General features: G+C 43.8%; 2 protein-coding genes across 3 annotated transcripts; one reads left to right on the top strand and one right to left on the bottom strand.

The window, feature by feature from the left end:
• Nucleotides 1-6674: 6674 nt before the first annotated feature.
• Nucleotides 6675-11343, top strand: LOC110522466 (N-alpha-acetyltransferase 30). Of its 2 annotated transcripts, none has more exons than XR_005051518.1 (4): nt 6675-7868; nt 8861-8984; nt 9155-9312; nt 9545-9680. XR_005051518.1 is itself a non-coding variant. In XM_021600886.2 (4 exons), the coding sequence occupies exons 1-4, from the start codon at nt 7011-7013 to the stop codon at nt 9680-9682; spliced, it is 1176 nt and encodes a 391-aa protein (XP_021456561.1). In that variant the 5' UTR covers nt 6690-7010; the 3' UTR covers nt 9683-11343. The 2 variants fall into 2 exon arrangements, 1 of the variants encoding a protein (XP_021456561.1); XM_021600886.2 differs by having other exon boundaries at nt 6690-7868; nt 9155-9210; nt 9545-11343.
• A 3540-nt stretch (nt 11344-14883) lies between these two features.
• On the bottom strand, nt 14884-25456 carry LOC110522463 (armadillo-like helical domain-containing protein 4). Its single transcript, XM_021600884.2, has 8 exons — nt 25185-25456; nt 20393-21600; nt 17978-18340; nt 17637-17792; nt 17360-17512; nt 17156-17187; nt 16732-16884; nt 14884-16444 (listed from the first exon to the last, which is right to left on the bottom strand). Exons 2-8 carry the CDS (start codon nt 21495-21497, stop codon nt 16370-16372), a joined length of 2037 nt encoding a protein of 678 aa, XP_021456559.1. The 5' UTR covers nt 21498-21600; nt 25185-25456; the 3' UTR covers nt 14884-16369.
• Nucleotides 25457-25544: the final 88 nt, after the last annotated feature.

The following is a 25544-nucleotide window of genomic DNA, read 5'->3' as shown; positions in this document are numbered from 1 at the left end:
GCTTCATGGTTGGGATGGTGTTCTTCGGCTTGCAAGCATCCCCCTTTTTCTTCCAATCTTAACAATGGGCATTATGGCCAAACAGTTATGTTTGTTTCATCAGACCAGAGGATATTTCTCCAAAAAGTATGACCTTTGCCCCCATGTGCAAACCGTAGTCTGGCTTTTTTATGGCAGTTTTGAAGCAGTGGCTTCTTCCTTGCTGAGCGGCCTTTCAGGTTATGGCGTTATAGGACTCATTTTACTGTGGATATAGATAATTTTGTACCTGATCCTCCAGCATCTTTACAAGGTCCTTTGCTGTTGTACTGGGATTGATTTGCACGTTCATCTCTAGGAGACAGAACACATCTCCTTTCTGAGTGGTATGACAGTTGCGTGGTCCCATGGTGTTTATACTTGCGTACTATTGTTTGTAGAGATGAACGTGGTACCTTCAGGCGTTTGGAAATTGCTCCCAAGGATGAACCAGACTTGTGGAGGTCCACAATTTTTTGAGGTCTTGACTGATTTCTCCATGATATCAAGCAAAGAGGCACTCAAATTATGTCAATTAGCCTATCAGAAGCTTCTGAAGCCATGACATCATTTTCTGGAATTTTCCAAGCTGTTTAAAGGCACAGTCAACTTAGTGTATGTAAACTTCTGACCCACTGGAATTGTGATACAATGAATTATAAGTGAAATAATCTGTCTGCAAACAATTGTTGGAAAAGTGACTTGTGTCATGCACAAAGTAGATGTCCTAACCGACTGGCCAAAACTACAGTTTGAAGAAATGTGTGGAGTGGATGAAAAAAACGAGGTTTAATGACTCCAACCTAAGTGGATGTAAACTTCCAACTTCAACTGTATGTAACAATAATTCATCAGAAATGCAGCAATTTGCATCAATATTTTTCTATATCTTTGCATATAATAATTTACTTGTGAAAAACAAAAAGCTGAAACATAAAACAAATTCCAGGGCTGCAATAATTGAAAAAAAACATCAACTACATGTATAGTAGAATCACTCATACTGTACAGTACTGTGAGTGTTCTAGTTCTCCCTCTCTCCTGCATTTGACCACAAGTTCTCATCAACATCACATCTTATGTTTTCTCTGGGGAAGTATCTTCTGGAATATCATATCCAACCCGGGCAGTCTTCAGGAGAAGTGTCTCCACACCTCGGATTCATGGCATCCAGTAAGGACATCTGGTCATGTGGATGGTGTTCACTGCACTGCAGGAGCTAGGAACACAAGCATTTAGTTAGATCCTAGCTCCAGCAGGGCAGTAGTAACACAGGCATTTAGTTAGATACTACCACACTGCTGGAGCTAGGAACACAAATATTTAGTTAGATACTACTGCCCTGCTGGAGCTAGGAACACAGGCATTTAGTAAGATACTACTGCACTGCTGGAGCTAGGAACACAAGCATTTAGTTAGATACTACTGCACTGCTGGAGCTAGGAACACAAATGTTTAGTTAGATACTACCACACTGCTGGAGCTAGGAACACAAGCATTTAGCTATATACTAATGCACTGTTGGAGCCAGGAACACAAGCATTTAGTTAAACACTACTGCACTGCCGGAGCCAGGAACACAAGCATTAAGTTAGATACTAGTGCACTGCCGGAGCTAGGAACACACACATTTAGTTAAATACTACAGCACTGCTGGAGCTAGGAACACAAGCATTAATTTAGATACTGCTGCACTGCTGGAGCTAGGAACACACCTATGTAGTAAGATACTACTGCCCTGCTGGAGCTAGGAACACAAGCATTGAGTTAGATACTACTGCACTGCTGGAGCTAGGAACACAAGCATTTAGTTAGATACTACTGCACTGCTGGAGCTAGGAACACAAGCATTTAGTTAGACACTACTGCACTGCCGGAGCCAGGAACACAAGCATTAATTTAGATACTGCTGCACTGCTGGAGCTAGGAACACACCTATGTAGTAAGATACTACTGCCCTGCTGGAGCTAGGAACACAAGCATTGAGTTAGATACTACTGCACTGCCGGAGCTAGGAACACAAGCATTAATTTAGATACTGCTGCACTGCTGGAGCTAGGAACACACCTATGTAGTAAGATACTACTGCCCTGCTGGAGCTAGGAACACAAGCATTGAGTTAGATACTACTGCACTGCTGGAGCTAGGAACACAAGCATTTAGTTAGACACTACTGCACTGCCGGAGCTAGGAACACAAGCATTGAGTTAGATACTACTGCACTGCCGGAGCTAGGAACACAAGCATTAATTTAGATACTGCTGCACTGCTGGAGCTAGGAACACACCTATATAGTAAGATACTACTGCCCTGCTGGAGCTAGGAATACAAGCATGTAGTAAGACACTACTGCACTGTTGGAGCTAGGAACACACGCATTTAGTTAAATACTACTGCACTGCTGGAGCTAGGAACACAAGCATTAATTTAGATACTGCTGCACTGCTGGAGCTAGGAACACACCTATGTAGTAAGATACTACTGCCCTGCTGGAGCTAGGAACACAAGCATTGAGTTAGATACTACTGCACTACTGGAGCTAGGAACACAAATATTTAGTTAGATACTACTGCCCTGCTGGAGCTAGGAACACAAGCATTTAGTTAGATACTACCACACTGCTGGAGCTAGGAACACAAATATTTAGTTAGATACTACCACACTGCTGGAGCTAGGAACACAAATATTTAGTTAGATACTACCACACTGCTGGAGCTAGGAACACAAATATTTAGTTAGATACTACTGCCCTGCTGGAGCTAGGAACACAAATATTTAGTTAGATACTACCACACTGCTGGAGCTAGGAGCACAAATATTTAGTTAGATACTACTGCCCTGCTGGAGCTAGGAACACAAATGTTTAGTTAGATACTACTGCCCTGCTTGTCCAAGGAACACTTGCACATATGACACAAGTCATTTTTCCAACAATTGTTTACAGACAGATTATTTCACTTACAATTCATTGTATCACAATTCCAGTGGGTCAGAAGTTCACAAACTCTAAGTTGACTGTGCCTTTAAACAGCTTGGAAAATTCCAGAAAATGTTGTCATGCCTTTAGAATCTTTTGATAGGCTAATTGACATAATTTGAGTCAATTGGAGGTGTACCCATGGATGTATTTCAAGGCCTACCTTCAAACTCAATGCCACTTTGCTTGACATCATGGGAAAATCAAAAGAAATTAGCCAAGACCTCAGAAAAAACATTGTAGCCCTCCACAAGTCTGGTTCATCCTTGGGAGCAATTTCCAAATGCATGTTAATCTGTACAATCAATAGTATGCAAGAATAAACACCATGGGATCACGCAGTTGTCATACCGCTCAAGAAGGAGACTCGTTCTGTCTCCTAGAGATGAACGTACTTTGGTGTGAAAAGTGCAAATCAATCCCAGAACAACAGCAAAGGACCTTGTGAAGATGCTTGAGGAAACAGGTACAAAGGTATCTATATCCACAGTAAATTGAGTCCTATATCGACATAACCTGAAAGGCCGCTCAGCAAGGAAGAAGCCAGTGCTCCAAAACTGCCATAAAATTGCCAGACTACGTTTTGCAACTGCACATGGGGACAAAGGTCATACTTTTTGGAGAAATGTCCTCTGGTCTGATGAAACAAAAATAGAACTGTTTGGCCATAATGACCATCGTTTTGTTTGGAGGAAAAGGGGAGGCTTGCAAGCCGAAGAACACCATTCCAACCGTGAAGCATGGGGGTGGCAGCATCTTGTTGTGGGGGTGCTTTGCTACAGGAGGGACTGGTGAACTTCACAAAATAGAGGACATCATCAGGGAGGAAAATGATGTGGATATATTGAAGCAACATCTCAAGACATCAGTCAGGAAGTTAAAGCTTGGTCGCAAATGGGTCTTCCAAATGGACAATGACCCCAAGTATACTTCCAATGTTGTGGCAAAATGGCTTAAAGACAACTAAGTCAAGGTGTTGGAGTAGCTATCACAAACCCTGACCTCAATCCTATAGAGAATTTGTGTGCAAAACTGAAAAAGTGTGTGCAAGCAAGGAGTCCTACAAACCTGACTCCGTTACACCAGCTCTGTCAGGAGGAATGGGACAAAATTCACCCAACTTATTGTGGGAAGCTTGTGGAAGGCTACCTGAAACGTTTGACCCAAGTTAAACAATTTACAGGTAATGCGACCAAATACTAATTGAGTGTATGCAAACTTCTGACCCACTGGGAATGTGATGAAAGAAATTAAAGCTGAAATAAATAATTCTCTCCACTATTATTCTGACATTTCACATTCTTAAAATAAAGTGGTGATCCTAACTGAACTAAGACAGGGAATTTTTACTAGGATTAAATGTCAGGAATTGTGAAAAACTGAGTTTAAATGTATCCGGCTACTGTGTATGTAAACTTCCGACTTCAACTGTATGTACATATCTATCTCAATTACCTCGTACCCCTGCACATCGACTAGCCAAGTTAGCCAAGTTATAATTTCTCGTGTTTTTATTATTTATTTTATTATTATGTTTTACTTTTCTATTATTTCTCTATTTTCTGTCTCTTTGCATTGTTGGGAAGGGTCCGTAAGTAAGCATTTCACTGTTAGTCTACACCTGTTGTCTACGAAACATATGACGCATAAAATTTGATTTGAAGCATGTAATGCGTTGAACCATCATAATTATTGTATCAGTTAAAATTTTGGACACACTTATTCATTCAAGGGTTTTTATTTATTTTTACTATTTTCTACATTGTAGAATAACAGTGAAGACATCAAAACTATGAAATAACATATATGGAATCATGTAGTAAAAAGGTGTTAGAACAAATCTAAATATAGTTTAGATTCTTCAAAGTAGCCACCCTTTGCCTTTTTTACCTTTATTTAACTAGGCAAGTCAGAGAACAAGTTCTTATTTACAATGACGGCCTAGGAACAGTGCCTGTTCAGGGGCAGAACAACAGAGTACCTTGAGAGTACCTTGTCAGCTCAGGGATTTGAACTTGCAACCTTCCAGTTACTAGTCCAACACTCTAACCACTAGGCTACCCTGCCACCCCATGACAGCGTTGCACCAACCTTGCATCGATTAAGGTTCCAAATGTTATGTCCCCCCCCCTCCTAAACTGGGTCTGTGCCCTACCTTGGCCACCCCATTCAAAATGTTCTGGACACGCCACTGAGTCATTGCACTTCCACAGTATGTGGCTGCTGAAGAGATACCTTCAGATAGGACTTGACAAAGTTATAGGGCAACACTGCCACCTGTCTATTTTAAAAGAGCACTACACAAACCAGTTAGTAAGTGCATGCATGTGTGCCTGTACCAGAGTTGATGTCAACACAATCTAATTTCCAGTCAATTCTAGAGTTGAATTATTTTCCTGCAGAGAATTCCATCTCCAATTCATCTTACAGGAATTCAGCTGAATGGGGTGGAACTATGGTTGTGTGTGTTTACATCATAATCTGGTGAACCCTTATCCAGCCTCTCCAGTTCATCTAATCCCTCCACCTGCTCAAACACCCAAACAGTCCAGGCCACACCCCCACCCCCTAAACACACATACGCCTCCCAGCTTCCCCCTTATTGCCCTCGGCTGGGAGTGCTCCATCCCCCTCTGATGCCCAGTTGGGCTTTGCCACCCCCTAACCGTGCTCCAGCTGGAGTGTGTACCCCCTTCCCTTTTACTACATCCACTCTGTGCCCCGTCTGCTGCCTAGCATTGCCAAGGTCTTCCCCGGTGTTAGGAGTCCAGCAGTGTGTGTATGCACATAGAGTCACTGTCTGCCAATGAAAATAATATTACAAGCAGTTGTGATTAGGGTTAACGCATTTGCAGAGATATTACTTTTGTTTATTATTTTTCACCTGTATAGTATAGTTCTCTCTCCGTTACACACTTGATCAGTGCTTGACTTTGGCAGGAGCTCACTGGAGCTGAGTACCGGCACCTCAAATGTTCTACTGCTTGAGCTCCTGTTCTTCTTATTGAATATTAGCTCAAAGATATTGTGGAGCAGCTCCTGCCCCTAAATACTATATAAATGGTACAGGCACCCAAAATTAGCACCGGAACCTATTTCAGTCCAAGTCAAGCACTACACTTGACATTACTTCACCATTAGGAGCCTACTGCATAATACTTGGGGAGAAACTGGACATTTGCACCATATTGCAATGTACATAACAGTAGCACCCTCTGCTGGCAAGAGAGTATTGGATCCGGAGATGGCCTGCGTGATTTATGAATTTGATTTAAAGGTGTGAAAGGGAATATATTTGTAAAACGTCAAAATTATAGATTTTTTTATTTGGTCACTATTTACTTTGTTTATAGCCAGCCCATTCATGATTTTGATAAATTTACAGTGGTTTGAATTGTCTATTTATGCCTAAAACTGCGGTCTCTAGATACATCAAATAATCCACCGTCGATTAACTCAAATTAATTTGTGAGTTTCGCTGATGCTCGAGGAGGGAGAGACAAAAAAAGTTGTGCAAACCGCGCATAGATTATGCTTCTCATCACTGTCGTAAAGCGGCACTCGCTTTCAGGGTAGTCACTACTTATCACAGCCACAAATTCAGAATTTTGTCTAAACCCCGCCTATTTCTACAATTTAGCTTCTTAAAATATGATTTGAAACCTTAACCATACTGCTAACCGTATTCCTAACCCTAACCTTAAATGAATACCAAAAAGCAAAATGTTGTTTTCATTAATTTTTACGTTAAATCCAATTCTGACTTTGTGGCTGTAGTAAGTAATGACAACCATCTTTCGGCTGCAATGGCGTTTGCTGCGACAGCACTTTTCGGCAGCGGGGAAACGGAGGAGAAAGCAACGACAGGCGTTGGAAGTAAAGACGAAATTGTTTCGGAAACCCTCGGATTTATACAATTATCGCCTAAGTGAAGTGAGCTTTGTTTATAAACCCGTTGACGAAACTATATTTCGACTTTTTTTTCTAACGTGCATTGCCCCCTTGATGAGGTGGGATGGCTGCAGTGCCGACTGGGCCTAGCAGCGCATTGCCAGCATCCCCGGCTGAAAGTTCTCCCTTCCCCGGGGAAGGGGAGCAGCCTGGCTGCGGTTGGGAGGGCTCTGTAACACGACAGGAGCAGCGGGTCAGCGAGGACAAACGGCCAAGTAAGAAAAAACAGAAAAACATGCTATCGCATGCTAACCCGGCTGCGCTACACCTCAAAACGCAGGCCCTACAGGACCAGCAGCTGAACGGGTTGGTCAGTCCGTCTGAAGACGGTGAGATCTACAACCACACAACGGAAAACCGATCCGACAATCCGAGACCGTCCATGGAGCTCTATGACAGTAGCAGTTTTGGAGACGACCCGAGTGACAAAAATAATAGCGACCATTGCTGGCAACATGAGGACCACAGTCCGTGTTCGAAAGGCAGCCGCCACCCTCACTTGAACAACAATGGCATGAACGGTATGTTGACTATCACAAGAACTGAGGCTTTCCAAAGCCACACTGTAACCGGACACAGCCCCGGTGGTAACGTTAGGAAAAGGGAATGTGACCCCACAGAAGCCCCTCGACCACCGAGCCAGCAGCCCCCAGACTGCGAAGGCCTTGGCGAGCACCGGGCTGGAGTAGAAAGTGAACCCGACGTCATACACCAGCCGCCGGTGTCAGAATTAGCGAGGCTGAATCTGAACTGTTCGCCTGACCGAGAAGCGGAAGAGAGCCAGGGAATTCATTATGTCCGCTACGAGTCCGAGTTACAGATGCCAGGAATCATGAGGTTGATCACCAAGGACTTGTCTGAGCCGTATTCCATTTATACCTATAGGTACTTCATCCACAACTGGCCTCAGCTCTGCTTTCTGGTGAGTATGACATAGCACTATCTAGTAAAACACTTTCTTGTTTTGGTTGGTGAACATTAGCAAAATAAAAAGAGGCCAGTAGCTTCTGGGACAACAACGCGAGTTTGTTGGGAGTGTTGGGGGTGTTGACGCTGACCCTAAGAGGCCAGTAGTGTCTCTTACCACCGTTTTGATTTAGGCCTAGATACTGTTACAGTGTCTGCTTCAATTGTGTTTTTTTTCCCATCTTTCTGTATAGCAGACCTGCTCATTTGAAGTTCCTAAAGTTCTAGGTAAAGGGTAGGCTTCTCTTTAGGTAGATCCAGACAATAACACACCCTTATTCCTCCCTGTTGTCTTGTCTGACAGTGAAACTAGTTTTTAAGTTGGGCTAAAAGGGTTGGTTAGTCTTGGTGTGACTGCTAGTGTAGACTTGTTCACTATGTCTATATTTAATCATCTGGAGGTGTCACACAGATACAGTTGAACATGAAGTGGCATGTACATGCGCTACACACACACACACACACACACACACACAAATAAACCCCCTTTGACAGCCTAACCCTAGCATAGTGTTGCAACCTCTGAGGCTTGCTGACTGTGAAACACTTGCAAGTGTCAAGTTTTTTACATTTCTAGTCTTGATAATTAATTTGGTATTTTGAGGTGAACTAGGCTAATATGAAACAATTTGTGTCCACAAATTCAATGAGGTCCTTGCTGTTGATCTGTCTCCCTTTCCATAACGGAATGAGCCATTCATCATTGTAACCATGATACTTACTCTTCAATATGATTTCTCAGTCTACTGCCCTCAGTGACCTATAGGAAGGAGGAAGTGCTATGTGCAGTGTAATCAAACTAGAGGTCAGGGTAGATGTGTTCTTGATGCTCATTGGCTAGAAGCACTGGGTTTTGTTTACTCCTTGGTTATGTCTGGTCTTAAGAAGGCTTCAAAAGCTTTAAGTTGGACACAGCACTAACATGACTCACTGTTTATTCATTTCCAGGCCATGGTGGAGCAGGAGTGTGTGGGGGCCATTGTCTGTAAGCTGGACATGCACAAGAAGATGTTTCGTCGTGGCTACATCGCCATGCTGGCTGTAGACTCAAAACACCGGAGGAAAAGCATTGGTGAGAACCAGCATGCTCTCTCATTTTCTCATGACGACCAATCACGTTTTATTAATAGCCCTTTTTGCAAAAAAATATTTGATCTCAAAGTACTTCCATTTTCTTTATCTCCACAAACTTCTATGCGTACCATCCCGTTGAATTGATTTTCTGTTGCCTGTATGTTGCAGGTACTAACCTGGTGAAGAAGGCCATTTATGCCATGGTGGAGGGGGATTGTGATGAGGTAAGCGGACTGGTACTGTCTGTCTGATGGTGACGTCCGAAGGCCCTGTTGTCCCTCTGGGGCCTTCACTCAGCTAGTGGCCCTGACTGTACTTGGCCTGAGGTATTAACCACATATTATATATCCACACTAGGTGGACTCTAGTATAGAAAATTAAGTGCTCTAGTGAATAACATGGGGATATAATATAACAATATGATCTTATGACAAACCCCCACAAAATGATACAAAGACTACTTGTATTGCTTCAGCTCTGACAAGCAGTATCTCTCCCCGCCCTCCCTCTCTCCTTCCCTCCCTCTCTCCTTTCTCTCTCTCTCTCGCTCACTCCTAGGTGGTTCTGGAGACTGAGATCACTAACAAGTCAGCTCTAAAGTTGTATGAGAACCTTGGTTTTGTCCGAGACAAGCGGCTCTTCAGATATTACCTAAACGGTGTGGACGCACTGAGGCTCAAACTGTGGCTCCGCTAGAGAGAGGAGAAGGAGCATGACAGGTGCTGCCCTCTTACTGAAGCAGCTCCAGTCTCACTCTCAACCCTGCCCTGGTCCCTTGTCTCACGTGTGTGTGTGTGTGTGTGTGTGTGTGTGTGTGTGTGTGTGTGTGTGTGTATACATACATACACACACACACCCACCCATATATATATATATATATATATATACAGTTACACACACACACACCCACGCACAGTCATACACCCATATGCACACACACATTGTCATACACCCACAAGCATAGATTCACCTACATTTGCATATACATAGACACACGCACATGCACACTACTCATACACAGTACACACACAGTACATACAACCCTCCCTTTTTTGATCCTTGACATCTTGGAAAACAGCTCAAGGCTAAACTGGACAGACAGACAGAAATCCCACAATGTTTTAATGAAGAGGCCCTTGCCCTGTTAGCTGTAGGATCCTGTTAGAGGGGGAAGGAAGAGGAGTGTGTGATGTGGTCTGGTGACCTTTAACCTCAGAACATTGCCCCCCCCCTTCCAACGGAGCAGTATCTAAGGCATGATGTCGAGGGTGAACCCACAAACCCCCGGAGGGCGATGCATCACGCAAAATCACCCACTGGAACACAGGAAAACAGAAGAAGAATAATAACACAGGGTGAAAATATGGAAGAAGGTGGGAAAACGACAGATTCGAAGGAAATATTTGTGGAGTTTATTTTTTGTGTATATTTTTTAATCTCATGATTCAACAGGGGGTTGGAAAAGCTATTGTGTGTGTGTTCGTGAGAGTGTGTGTTTTCCCTAGGGGTTTGGAAAAGGAAGTGTTTAGGGTATTGTGTACATGTGTAAGGGACGTGAAGTAAAGGATGTGAAGTAATGTAGTGGATGGGTGTGTGCGCACGCATGCTTGGTGGGAATCATGAGTTGTGCGTGTTAGTGTGCTTTTCTCCCCCTGTCTGTGTTTTCATTAACCCTACGTTGTGAGACGAACACGCCAGCTGCTTGCTGCTCAGTTTTCACCCCGTGCCCCAGACCAAGAGCTGGAGCCTGTAAAGATATGCATGCATTTATTTTAACAAGAGTGGTGGTATGAGTGTGTTGATTAACACTCGGAACATTGCCCAGTTCCAAACAGACCCATAGTCCTAACTCCTAGGCACTTGTGTAGATCTGAAAGGTTTGGATAGGTGTAAGCAATATGGTGCAAATTCTTCCTGCCTGTCAGAGGGAAAGGTGGACCTATTTCCATTTTAGTAATACCTATTCAATCATTTCAGATACACTTGGTAAGTGCTTAGAGGGGTAAGAATGAGGGGCCTATTTGAGATTGGGCACTTGTGTTGGCCCTTTTTGCAGATCAAAGCTAATTTTCCCAAAATGCACTGCCAGCCACTGGAACATTGCTCAAAAATCTCCTGAGAAAGATAAATAATTATTGACAAAGGAGAAGTTTTTTTGGGCTCGGAAACTATTTCCCTATTGCAGGTTGTTCATTCAAATTCCTCCTAACTTGGAAACTATTTTTTCCAATCACCCCTCTGTCTTTCAATCATCACAGTTGTCTATGAATTAACAACATGCAGAGCACTGGAGTCCTGTTTCAGTATGGCAAAGTGTCAGGCTGGAGTAATAGTGTTATTAAATATGTTGGATTCCTGTTGGCTTCGCTCTGTGTGTGTTTGAGTCAGTGTGTTGACCTCTGGTAAAGGAGGGCAAAGGTATTGTTTGCAGTTTACTTATTTCCTGTTTGCTCTCTGAGTTTATTTAGATTGTGTATTATACACTCGTACACTCACTCCCCTTAGTGGCCAAGCCTAGAGTACACTTTATAGGGGCCCTACTCTGATGCAGCACACACTCCGGTAACATTTGAGAGCTCCTCTGTCTGGGAAAGACAGACACACCAGGCAGTTCCTATCAACTCCAATCATGGCAAAGAAAATATGTGTTTGTGGCTGCTTTTTGTCTAAAAAAATGAATTAAAAAAATATGATTTTCTTTTTCAGAGTAAATTAACAAAGGTCGGCTGTGTGTGTTTTGACTGATGGTGTAAAATCGGTTATTTCAAACTCTAGATAACCCTGAAGTATAGTAAAGACACAGGGACACCATGAGCTAGGTATAGAAGGTGGTGGTGGTAATAGTGGTGGTTGTAGTAGTAATGGTGGTGTTGGTGGTAGTAGTAGTAATAATGGTGGTTGAAGTGGTGATGGTAGTAATGGTGGGTGGTAGTAGTAGTAATAATGGTGGTTGAAGTGGTGGTTGTAGTAGTAATGGCGGTAGTAGTAGTAGTAATGATGGTGGTAGTAGTGGTAATGGTGGCGGTGGTAGTAGTAGTAATGATGGTGGTAGTAGTAGTAATGGTGGTGGTAGTAGTAGTAGTAATGATGGTGGTAGTAGTGGTAATGGTGGCGGTGGTAGTAGTAGTAATGGCGGTGGTAGTAGTAGTAATGGCGGTGGTAGTAGTAGTAATGGCGGTGGTAGTAGTAGTAATGGCGGTAGTAGTAGTAGTAATGATGGTGGTAGTAGTAGTAATGGCGGTGGTAGTAGTAGTAATGGCGGTGGTAGTAGTAGTAATGGCGGTGGTAGTAGTAGTAATGGCGGTAGTAGTAGTAGTAGTAATGATGGTGGTAGTAGTGGTAATGGTGGCGGTGGTAGTAGTAGTAATGATGGTGGTAGTAGTAGTAATGGTGGTGGTAGTAGTAGTAGTAATGATGGTGGTAGTAGTGGTAATGGTGGCGGTGGTAGTAGTAGTAATGGCGGTGGTAGTAGTAATGGTGGTGGTGGTGGTAGTAGTAGTAATGGCGGCAGTGGTGGTGGTAGTAGTAGTTATGGCGGTGGTGGTAGTAATGCTGGTGGTGGTGGTAGTAGTAATGGCGGTGGTGGTGGTCGTAGTAGTATTAGTAATGACGGTGGTGGTAGTAGTAATGGCAGTGGTGGTGGTAGTAGTAATGGCAGTGGTGGTAGTAGTTGTGGTGGTGGTGGTAGTAGTAGTAATGGTGGTGGTGGTAGTAGTAGTAATGGTGGTGGTGGTGGTCGTAGTAGTATTAGTAATGACGGTGGTAGTAGTAGTAATGGCAGTGGTGGTAGTAGTAATGGCAGTGGTGGTAGTAGTTGTGGTGGTGGTGGTGGTAGTAGTAGTAATGGTGGTGGTAGTAGTAGTAATGGTGGTGGTAGTAGTTACTAAAGATCTGCTCCTTGTCTAGCAGAGACACTAATGTACAGTACTGCTGAGCTGTGATGAAGTCCCATAGGCTGAGAGAGCAACTATAAGAGGTGTACACTAGCATACACAACACATTATGGGCCAGGTTTACTCAGTGTCTGCATCTCTGTAAAGTTTTAGCAGCTGTTATTTCAGAGTTTGCAGCTTTAATAAAACAGATGCAAACAGTTAGGAGCTGTTACTCAACATCTCTTCAACCGGCTAACATTGCAGAATAGGAAGTGAGAAGGGATGTCAACAGATACTTTACACACAGGCTGCTGTGTGGGTGGTTATAGTATATGTGTGTGAGTGCGTTTGAAAACAGATCAGATGACCTTTTGTTTTTTTTATTGACGATTTGTATACAGAGTGTTTGCGCTCTTCATTTGACATCTGAGGGCATCTTTTTTTGTGTATTGTGTTTTTGGAGGGATTGATTAGTTAGGTTTTTTGTTTCTTTTCTCTGCTAATTTATTTTCACCCATCCAGACTATTAGGACTAGAATAAAAATGAAGGATTGGACAGCAACGATGTCATCAGATCCGGAAGCACAGATGGGAGCTAGGCTAGCTGTTCCAAAGCCATACTGCTTTGAACTGTTCCAATGGCACTCTGTTCCATTCACTGGGAAGACTTCCATTTGGCTCCCTGTGCAGATACACTTCCTGTTGAATCTTGACTCTTTCTGACATCACTCTGATCCTGCTTCAGTCTAGAGGTGTGAGGGGGATCCTGTCCCATTTCAAATTAAATTGGTCTTTGTTTTGGTCCAACCCGCTTTCCTCATTCTCATAGAACGTCTTTATTTCTTCCCTAGTTTTTAAAAGTGTGAACCCCTGGCAGTGCCAGTAGGGACCATGGACATTATTGCCTGCCATGTTAGGCTAGACAGCTCCGTTTGACCATCTACACCAGAGGTCTGTTCATGAGGGTGTCCTGTTAGATATAAATCTTTCTAGCTGCATTGTTCTTAACTTTGCACCTCATTGAATGCACCCCAGTTGAAGGGCTTCCTCGTCAGTCTGTTTGTGGCCAGATTCTGGTGTGATTTCAAAAGACATTGACATCTATTTAATGTATATCTATGGCTCTGGTCTGTTTTGACAAAGGAGTGAGCTAAAGAAGAAACAGACTGGCATCCATGTTAGCTGATACCTTCCCATCCCTTGTGGCTTCAAAGTAAGTCAATGAATGGTCTTCACTACAGAGAAATCAAAAGTTGTCTTGCCATTTCAGAGTTTAGGGTCTAAGAACATGACAAGGCTACTTAAACTGGTCTTGGAGGACCACCATCCCACTGGTTGCCTAGCTACCATTCACCCCAGAGACCAACCACTCTTCTCCCATCTCATTGTACGAGAGGAAGAGTTGTCAAGCTTTTTATTAGATATTCCAGTTGGTTTCTTGCTCTGGCTAGAATTTTCTATTTTGGTACACCGATCTAGGATCAGTTTACCCCTTCCAAATCCTAACCTTCACCATTACGGATGGGGGATGCAAACTGACCTTAGCTCAGTGGGCATCTACTCTCTTCTTACCACTCCACTTGGGGACCCCACACACTGTGCCCCCCCCCCCAGGACCAGCTAAAGGGGGTCTCTGTTTTTTGTAGTGACTAGCCCTGGACCCCTGTGATCTGTAAGGTGTGGTAAGGGAAGAGAGAACGGTATTTTTGCATGTCAGAGTTTTGTTCCCCTGCCCCTCTTTCTCTGTCTCTTTGATTTCAATCTGTCCAACGACATCTTTTATTTAATGTGGGAATAGTACACAGAAATAAATTATTAGTTTTTTTTTTTAATGCTGTAAGGTGGATTGGTTGACTCTTGGTTGTCTGATGGTTATTTTGGTTCCAAAGCAAGCAAATGGCACATCTGAAAGAGTACAGTATTTTACATTGTATCATGTGATTCATTCATGATTAGGCATTTTGTCTTCCAACTGTGTTTAGCAATAGAAACAAAAATAGTGAACCCTTCCCACAAACAGAGATCCTTCTGGGTAAGAGAGAGCTTTATTGGTAACACTGCACATTTGGTATCTATAGAAAGAAAGCCCGAAATGTGGCCATCATTTTACAGAAGAACCCGTACATTACATTATTATTGCATATTCACAGGCAATGTATCTCAAGCATCCTACCAGGGGATGGTCACGCAAAATGTGACACATTTCAAACTTGAATGACTACAGTACAATGCAAGATTACTCAATTACATTGAATTAGACTTTTCAAAACACCTTTAATATTTAGTGCTAAATTGCAGACACTAGATGCATCAACCACAGAAATCAATAATATATACATTTGGATCACAACGGCATCAACCAGGGGGAATGGAAACCTTTTCAACATTAAGTGCGTACACTAGCAGCAAGCGTCCTGTTTCTCCTTAGAGTTTTGGCTTTCATTTCAGTTCTTTCAGGTCCCAGTGCAAAATAAGAAAAGTGGATTGTTAGGCAATTAGGAGAAACAACAGTACAGAAGAGAGAGGTTGAGTGAAAATACAAGTAGTCTCCCTTTAACAAATCCCTCAGCATGGCTATGGGATGTAATGATTCTGAATGACTTGGACTTTCTGTAGAGTAGGCTATTCAATAGTAAATGATATGGAGATGATTAAATAAGTATTAGCCTGGTATATACATTCATAAAAGAGGTTGCCTGCCACGCACTGGAGGAAAAACATTGTCAGGAGGAGCAACAATAGAATTATCAGTTTCCTGTAACTTCACACAGAGAGAGCTGGTTTCCTGCTGAATGCTTTTTAAAGGAGGATGATATTCATTTGGCCTTAAACAGTCGACAAGGCTGAATCAAGCAATGGCTGTCTATGAAAGTATCTACCGTGCATTAATGCACACTGGTGTTGACAGCTTACGTTTTTTCAGTGTCTGTGATGTGTTATGAACTCAATAGTGTGTGACAATCTTACTCCAGTAACCGTGAGTGCATCTCTATAGCCTGTAGTGGCTTCATTTCTGAAGTGGCTTCCTAAATGTAGGAAACGAGACAAGAAGAGGAAGCCACTTCAGACTATTGAAATGCACTCCTCGTCAGCTACATAAACAGAGATCCTATTAAATGGATTCTGCTCTAGCCTTTTTATTACATAGAAAGTAATTGAAAAAGAGGCTTCAGCACACGGTCATTCTTGTATGCTCTACACACTGTTGGTTTAAAGGATCTCAAACACATTGTGGATCATACAAGAATGTCAATAGCCTGGAGTTTATTTTTCAAATATTGTATTGTTATCCCTCTATGCACCTGTAACTACATAGGTGTTAAAATGTTCAACCCTGTTTTACATGTCAAATACCCACCCGTCTTGTTGGTTAGACAGTCAAATACTCTCTGATGAATTATAGCCAATCGACCCACAGTGATTGGAGATGTGGTAGTCATGGAGATATGATGACGACGACGACGCGGGCCGAGTCTCATCAGTTACAGGCACAGCGCTGTGGGCAGGATCAGAACTCGTCCTCAGAGCTGTCAGCCAATAGCATGGCTTGGTCCTGGCCGTTGCTGCTTGGCTCCCTGGGTTGCTGGAGACAAGACGGCAAATACCAAAAGTCAGGACATTCATTACATGGAGTTAAAGGTTGTATAAAGCTCAATAAGTCCAAAGTCTCTTCCATCTCCTTTCATCTGCACTGATGTGAAAGAAACTGTCCAATGTCTTTAAATCAGTACAGATGAAGGTGTGGAGACGAGGAAGCCACTTTAAACTACTGGTTAATGGCAAATTCTTAGTTAATGGCAATTTCTACCACAAGCTGATATATGCATCCTTTAGGAATAGTGTAGCGCGAGTGAGCATATTCTTATTAACCTCAGTGTGCCTGGCCTTCCTCCTGCGCTGGTGTTTGAAGCTGTTCCTCCTCTTACGGTGGATCATCCTGATGCTGTAGAGGGCCCCAACGATGAGCAGGGCCCCCATGATGCCAATGCCCACCGGGGCCAACATCCCAGACACATACCCTGCCTGTAGGGAGAGGGAACATGGGTGAGGGACAGAGGTGAACGATAGGGGTGCGAGCAGGGAGAAGAAACTAGCCACACACAGGAAATACAGACCACTCGTAGACCAGAGTGTCTTAGAGACAACTCTTCCAGTTTATGTTTTTTGACTAATTTAAGGGTTATAGGGGTCAATATTATCTCTGCTACATAACCAAACAGCCTAAAGGACCACACTTTCTAAAAGTATAATGAGGATAGTATGGTTCTGTCATGACCATTAATGGTGATCTGACCTTTTCTCTGATCAGTTCCACCCAGCTACGCACTGAAAAAAAGGGAGGAATAGTGGCTTTGAAGCACATTGAACCCACACAAGATTGTCACCCACTATTTCAATTACACTTCTTTCCTAATTGAAAATATCTCATATTTGATGGCCACAAAGAGCCAAAGTTAGTTTTATGTGCGTATGCATTCGTGTGTGTGTCTCCTCTCACTCAGGCCCTGATTGCGCTGCACCCAGACAGAAGGCGGGGGGATGAGGCTGTAGGGAGGTTGAGTGGGGGCTGGGATAGGGGTCTCCTTCTGTTCCTCTTCGCTGTCCTCTGACTCCTCTGTGTTCTCATCCTCCTCATCCACCTCTGGCTCCTCTACAGGAAGAAAAAAAGGAAAACAGCTGATTCAACTTCCTTTCAATTTGAATTGTGAACTTTCATCTTTACATTGTGTAAACAATGTGTGTGCATTATGTGTGTGTGTTAGTGTGACTCCTACCTTCAGACTCCAGTTCCTCCAGACCTGATTTGACCACAGGCAGATTGGTTGTCTTGGTGACCGTTGTCATGGTGATCTGCTGGGAGGCGATGCTTGTAGGGTTGGGTTCGGAGGTGGGCGGGGTTTCCTCTGGGTTCTGTATGGTCTCACTACCACCTAAATATAACCATCACGGCTGGATCATTATAGTGGATATAGTGAAGTATAACATCAACATCTAGTCCTTAGATACTACTGTAGAAACTTCTAGATCTAAACGGATGAGTGTAAGCAACATGGTGAAAAGATGAAGAGGACGAATGGATTAATGAAGAGGAAGATTAATAAGAAAGAAGTCTCACCTGGCTGTTCTGTCTCTGAAGGGGGAGGGTCTATGGGTGGACCAGAAGGACAGATAGGCTCAGAGATCTCAGCCCCGGATGTCTGCCATGGCGACGTCCAATCTGGTAGCACCAGTGGTGGGACACGGGATGGCCCCGTGTCACCTGTGCCCACCTGGTCGAACTCCACCTCTGACAGTAGCGTCCCCGTGGTAGACATGGAGACAGACAGCTGTGAGTTGCCGGGCGCGAGAACGGCTGTCGCTACCCCCGCCCCTTCAGGTGTGACATCATCAAAGGGCTCGAAGATGAGAGGGAGGTCCTCTGATGACATTGTGCCCTCTGTGGACGCGTCCTGCAAGGGAGGGGCACTGGCATCCACGGCTGTTAGTAAAATACACACACACCGACAGATGTTGGTTCAGGACTCACTGATGGTCCATAGGCAATTCGTATTGGCTCAGTGACTGCTAGATATCAGCCTGTGACTAGAAACATGATGGTATGTACTGGTGAAGAGAGAGGAGTTTTAGACCCACAGCTCTGCTTCCAGTTCTCAACTACATTCTAACTGCTCTGCTCACACACAAAAAAAGGTATAAATCCAATATAACATAACCATGGAAGGGATCCACCATTTGGTGCAGCTTTCTGGGACAGGTTATTCTTGTAATTGTTGATGAAGATTCAATCAAAATGTTTATTTCTGCATCTCTTTCAGTCATGTTTGTTTGCCTGTTCAGTCATGTTTGTTTGCCTGTTTGGCTCTGTCCGGGGGTATCATCGGATGGGGCCACAGTGTCTCCTCACCCCTCCTGTCTCAGCCTCCAGTATTTATGCTGCAGCAGTTTATGTGTCGGGGGACTAGGGTCAGTCTGTTATATCTGGAGTACTTGTCCTGTCTTATCCGGTGTCCTGTGTGAATTTAAGTATGCTCTTTCTAATTCAAATTCTTTCTCTTTCTTTCTCTCTCTCGGAGGACCAGAGCCCTAGGACCATACCTCAGGACTGACTACCTGGCATGATGACTCCTTCCTGTCCCCAGTCCACCTGGCCGTTCTGCTGCTCCAGTTTCAACTGTTCTGCCTGCGGCTATGGAACCCTGACCTGTTCACCGGACGTGCTACCTGTCCCAGACCTGCTGTTTTCAACTCTCTAGAGACAGCAGGAGCGGTAGAGATATTCTTAATGATCGGCTATGAAAAGCCAACTGACATTTACTCCTGAGGTGCTGACTTGCTGCACCCTTGTCAACTACTGTGATTATTATTATTTGACCATGCTGGTCATTTATGAACATTTGAACATCTTGGCCATGTTCTGTTATAGTCTCCACCCGGCACCCCTCATAGCCTGGTTCCTCTCGAGGTTTCTTCCTAGGTTTTGGCGTTTCTAGGGAGTTTTTCCTAGCCACCGTGCTTCTACACCTGCATTGCTTGCTAATAGGGGGTTTTAGGCTGGGTTTCTGTACAGCACTTTGAGATATCAGCTGATGTAAGAAGGGCTATATAAATACATTTGATTTGATTTGATGAAGTTTTTATTTTTTTTGCCATGTTGAAAAGGGTGTTCCAAAAAGAAAATCCTTCCTTCTACATACTACTCATCAAGGTAGCCTGGTTTCCCTTGTAGGGAAGCTTCATGTCCCCAAAGAGAAGCTGGAACACACACACACACAAATATACGCACATACGTATATGTACATACATGCACACGTCCCTGATGGATGCTAACAGGCTGCCTGTAGCGCTATCAGACAATCCTTAGAGGGACGCCAGACAGGCAGGAACAATCAGGAACACATATTGGCTCAGACAGACTCCTCTATTCTACTGCATCACACAGTAATAAACTGCCTGGCTGGCCCTGCCAGTGCCTAGGTCTTTACTGTTCCTCTTTGATGGAGGGAGGGAGATAGAGATAAAGGGTGAGTGAATTCCCCAGACTTGTATAACAGTCCCTGTCATTGCTGTCTCCTGGAAGTCATGTGAGGTTTATTTCCACCGTCAGAAATAGAAAGTAATTAGACTGCTTCCCTGGAACCCTGCCTGCTAAGGTTCAAAGTGAAGCGTGGAAAACCAAGCATTCACCCCCCCCCCCATCCCCCCAGATCATCAAAGGAGATCTCTGCAGCTAGACATGTCACTTTCATTTCCCTTCCCTTTTTAATGAAACCTATTGAAACCCAGCGAAAGGCAAACAGGCAACCCGTGTAATGGAATTCTATGATGTGACACAACAACAGCTAGAGCAGCACCTTACCTTGTTGTGAGGCAGAGCAAGTGTTTTGGTGTGTGCATGTGCAAAAACTCAACATAGAATGTGGCCCTCAAGTGCATCTGTAGAGTAGACTCACTCCAGGTGGCTGAGATCCCAGTGGCTGTCTCTAACATATCCAGTATGTACTCATTGGACCATAGCATACTGCATACTCACCCCCATTTTGCTGTAGTGGTTCAGTCCAGAGGCTGTCAGGGTCATCCTGTCTGGAGGATCCTGTCAGGGCTGGTCCAAGGTCGGGCAGGAGGGGGTCTGGGAGAGCAAACGCTGTCTCTCCATCTTGGGGGTGTGGAGATGCAGGGCCAGCGGCCTCCAGACCACTAGGGGGCAGCGATGAAGCGTCTCTGCTGGATCTCCATACTGACGGAGAGATCGAGGTCAATGGGGAGTTTGTAAGGATACTATGGGGAGATGAGGAGCTCGGTCTGGTTGTCTCTGTCTCCTGCCCCAGAAGAAGAGCTCCGAGGTCGGGCAAGCTCTCTCTGAGTTCCCCTTCCTTTCCTCCTTGGAGATCTGGCCTCTCTTCCAGGATGAGGTCTCTTCTATCCCCAGCAAGGTGCGTCCCTGTCTGGCTATCTGGTTCTGGGGCTCTGGCTGCTGTGGAAGCACCATGTAGAGCAGCTCTGGGTGTTTTCATGGCCACTGTCATCCCTTGCCTCTCTCCTAGGGAAGCTATCATGGCACCAGTGGTGACAGTAGGTACATCCTCCATAGGATCCTCTTCGGGCCCAACTTTCATCTCTTTGTCTGTGTAGAGTTCTGGAGCTTCTACAGGCAGTCTGTGAGTCTCCTTCCCCTCAGAGAAGCTCTCAGAGGCAACCCCTGTCTCTGCCTCCCTCCCTTGGCTCTTAGCCCCTCCCGGTCCAGATATACCCTCATGACTGTCCACGTTTCGTGCCTGCGTCACCGGCTCTATCCCCCCTGGTTTGCGTCCCATCACATCAGGGCCAGTGCCTCCCCCTGCTCCAACATTCTCTGATAGGTCAGTCCAGCTGCCAGTCATGTGTTCTGCCATTCCATAGGACAGTCTGCCGGGATCAGAGGGCCCAGATTGGACACTTGTTGATGTCACACTGACAGGTGTTGCTGGTGTTACACAGGGCTCTCCCTCCATTGGCTCCCCAGCTTGTCCATCACAGCCACTGTCCTGTGAGGCGGGTGCGTAGTCGTGGAGGGGTGGGACTGGGGTGCTGTAGACGCAGAGACAGACCCCTACCAATAGGAGGTGATGGAGAGTTGCAGGGAAGAGCATCTTTCCCATTACTCACCACAAAGTAAACATGGAGACGTAGAGAAGGGTCGCAGTGGCTAGAACGGGGTGGTCAGATGACGGGGGCAGGTATGGAGATGGTATGGCGATTCAGCTGAGGAAAGAATTTCACCACTTATTTATTGCTGAACTCTAACCTAAGATAACTGAGGATTATATTAGCTTTTGTGTAAGCCTTTCCTTTGATGTTGCAGTCTGGCAGTTTTGTGGAAAATGTGGACTTTTGAGCCCTCTCTCCGGTTGTTGTACTTCTACTCCATTCCTCTCCACACACACACACACACACACCTGTGTTAATTTTGTGACAATTTTTTATACAGTATTACATTTAGTCTAGTCATTTTGACTAAAATATAATTAAGTCTTAATCACATTTTGTCATTTGAATAATGACTTAGTTATTGTCAAAATGACGACAACAGTGGGCCATTTCAGTCAACTAAATGCCCTTTCATTGTAGTCACATCACATTTGTTTTGCGTCGTTAACCCTGCAGGAGTATTCAACTCTTACCCTACAAGGTCCAGAGCCTGCCGGATAATGAATTGCGCCCACCTAGTGTCCCAGGTCTAAATCATTCCCTGATTAGATGGGAATAATGAAAAAAGTTGAGTTTGAGAGATAAAGTAACAAAATGTGCACAAAAATACATAGCCTTGTACTACCAACATGCTTTTTTGAATAACATCCTATTCTCTTCCCAACAGCAGAAAAATGACAAACATACAGTATATAAGAATATATAAGAATTATCTGTCCATGTAAATTCTCAAGCACGGAGAGACAGAGAGAGAGAGAGGGACAAAGAGAGGGACATAGAGAGACAGAAATAGAGAGAAAGTATTGGCAATTATTGGTTGCACATCCGTCACTCGGTCGTGGCATTGTCATCCACGTTTCACTGACACCGCAGCCACATTGGTGTCCAACACTAGAACGAGGGCTAATGACTTTAAATGGGAGCTAATGACTGTTTCGCCCAGTGATGTGGTCGAGTCACACATTTTTGAGTCTGAATCGAGTCCCAAGTCCCCTGTGAGCGAGTCCAAGTCCGAGTCACCAATGGTCGAGTCACGAGTCGGGTCACGAGTCCCTATAGCTAAAGTCCGAGTTCCTATGTGTACAGTAGTCCTGATCCAAGTGCTCAAGTCTGAGTCACTTGGTCCCCATTAACGCAAAATACATTTTGCTTAGTTCTACAAAACATATTTCTATCTGAACGTTCCAAAACGTTAAGTCCTGCGGAATGCACCCTAGGTTGTTAGCTATAGCTAGCTAATGAGGTAAAATGACTGAACAAGATGTAGCCTAAACAAATGGTTAATGGTCCGGTCCGCAAGTAGCCTAGTTTTTGAATTGGCCTGCAATATGCTTTATGAATGTAAAATGCGGCCAACCAATACACGATAGAAAGAAAAAAACGTAGCGCCTGGCAATGAAATGCAGTGAAGAAAGTGAGACGGTTGAACGAGATTACAAATTGAAAGACAGCCTTCTTTTCTATACTCAATGGAGAGAAAAACATGGCTACACTGTTGTTTTACTATTAAACTCAATGCTGCTATTGATTTTAATTTCGTAAGGCAGCTTGTGTTTCTTAACCAGGCAAAGGGTAGCTAACGAGAAGGCTGGTGGGTGACTGGTTAGCTATGTGGAAGCAAGAGGGTAATTTGCGCGATGTGTATAAACGAAGGCGGAGCCTGTCTGTCTGTCTGCCCACACTCATCGCTTGCTCCCCCGCAGCTCACCAGCTGATGTGGGCTGTGTGTGCCGGGTATGGTGCATCCTTTCCACTGCTGAACAGAACTGTGCTGTGCATCTGTGCTGCTAATATTAAATATGTTATCACTGAAAAGCTCTCAATTTCTCCAAAAACTCTTGTCCAGTCCACTTAGTAGTCAGGTCACAGAGATCATTTTGTCTCGTCTCGTTTTAGTCTACTGAAATTAAAAATAATTTATGTTTAGTTATAGTTTTTTCTGGGTCTATTTAATCAGTTATAGTCTCGGCAATTGCCACTGAAAAACAAGTGTTTGACAAATATTTGTGTCACTATTTTTGTTGACGAAATTAACACTGACACACACACACACACACAGTCAGTACAGCCTGACACAGCAGACCCTTGCATTGTACTTTTAAAATAACTATAAATAGCAGGTTATCTCCAGAATGACTCAGTCCTGTTCAGTTGGACTCTGTAGGTTAATATTTTTAGATAGATAATAACACGTTTCAGTTAGTGCACTTTCATATAAAATGTACCATACAAATAGATAATACCATTATAATAACAGAAAGAACACATTTAAATATCAAGTGAGGAAGCACAAATACTCTGGTAATCTGCAAGGGGCATTTTTCTTGGCAAATGGAGTTGACTTGTAAACAGAGAATTCTGTTCCCATTGGGTTGCCTGGAAGACACCCTGCTTCCCTCAGGTTCCCTGTGTTGCTGCAGTGTGTCAGCAGCCTGGTCTCATAGACTAGACGTAACAAAGTAAATGTAAATCCAGTTCAGTCAAATTACTATGATATGTTACGTTTGGTATGGTTACAAAAGACAAAAAGTTACTTAAGGCAAAAACTAAAGAAAGGTGGTTGGTCGGAGTGGGCGTGGGCTTATAATCCAAAAGTCTAGCAACAAAAAGGTTGTGTGTCAAATCTCATCACTGCCAACTTCAGCATTTTAGACAATTAGCACATTTTCAATTAGCACAATTAGCACAACTTACTACTTTTTAGCTACTTTGCAACTACTTAGCATGTTAGCTAACCTTTCCCCTAAATGTAACCGTTTTAGCTAACCCTTCCCCTAACCGTAACCTTAACCTAACTCCTAACCCTAAGTTTAACACTAAGCCTTAACCCCAACCCCTAGTCTAGCTAATGTTAGCCACCTAGCATATTCCTAACATATCATATGACTTGTAATTTGTAACATATACTAAATGGATTACAGCCATCCAAAAATGAATACATACCATACAAAACATAACATTTCATACTAAATGGAGTGTCTGATTTACGTACACAATAATACAAAAGGCTCTGAGAGCAGGTTGGTGTCAGACGTCAGACAGGCATTTCACAGACATCAACGTCAAACCCTGACACACACGCACACACACACACATTTTACATTTTAGTAAGATGTGTGCTTATCCAGAGCGACTTCCAGTTAGTGCATTGTACACACACACACACATACACAAACGCACCTTCTTACTCTAACAAACACTACCGACCCCAGCTGACCATCGCTAATCAATGTACACAACAAGAGCCAAGAGAGCCGCCTGCTGCTTGACACCCACAATACCAGTTATGAACCAATTATGAGGATTCAAATAGACCTCCATCCGGTAAACAAACATCATCATCCAGACCCACACCACGCCACGCCGCTGTGGCGCAGGCATAAACCGCTTTAGTGTACAGATTCAATGCCAAGAGATCTAAGTAGCCTAGTCTTCTAGTGCATTCAAATCCGTGTATTCATATGTGCGTGTGTGACTATGCCACATAGGCTACAGTAGAGACGGTGCTTCTCATCTTAGAAGCCTGTCATGAACCATATTGTTCTATCAATATATCATGTTTTACATTTTAAACAAATGGGTTATGTTAGATGAAAAGTCATTAAAAAAAGATGCACTGTATAATGCATTGTCCTTACCTGCCGGAGTCGTAGACGGGAATGATGTTCACCTCATTGCACAGGGCGGTATATATTTCTCCCCAGCCTTTCCTTTAAATAACGGGTGTATATTACAACTGTACCAATATCATATCAATAAGCTGCCAATATCGATCCGGAAGCAAGCTTAAGGAATAGCCTAGTCTTTATTAATGTGCTGATCACACAATGTAGGCTACGCTTCGGAGTGCGTGTGCATGCGCGCGCCTCAACTGGCAGAGTGCCTCGATCTGCTCTGTGATTGAGCGCGTGTAGAGATATGATTTATGAAGAACATTCAGTAATATTTTATGTCCAATGCGTTGCATAACAGGCCATTGTTTTAGTGTGGGGAAATGT

Source organism: Oncorhynchus mykiss, chromosome 4 (assembly GCF_013265735.2).
Source record: "Oncorhynchus mykiss isolate Arlee chromosome 4, USDA_OmykA_1.1, whole genome shotgun sequence".
Taxonomy (NCBI): domain Eukaryota; kingdom Metazoa; phylum Chordata; class Actinopteri; order Salmoniformes; family Salmonidae; genus Oncorhynchus; species Oncorhynchus mykiss.
This window is presented reverse-complemented; position numbering and strand designations above follow the sequence as displayed.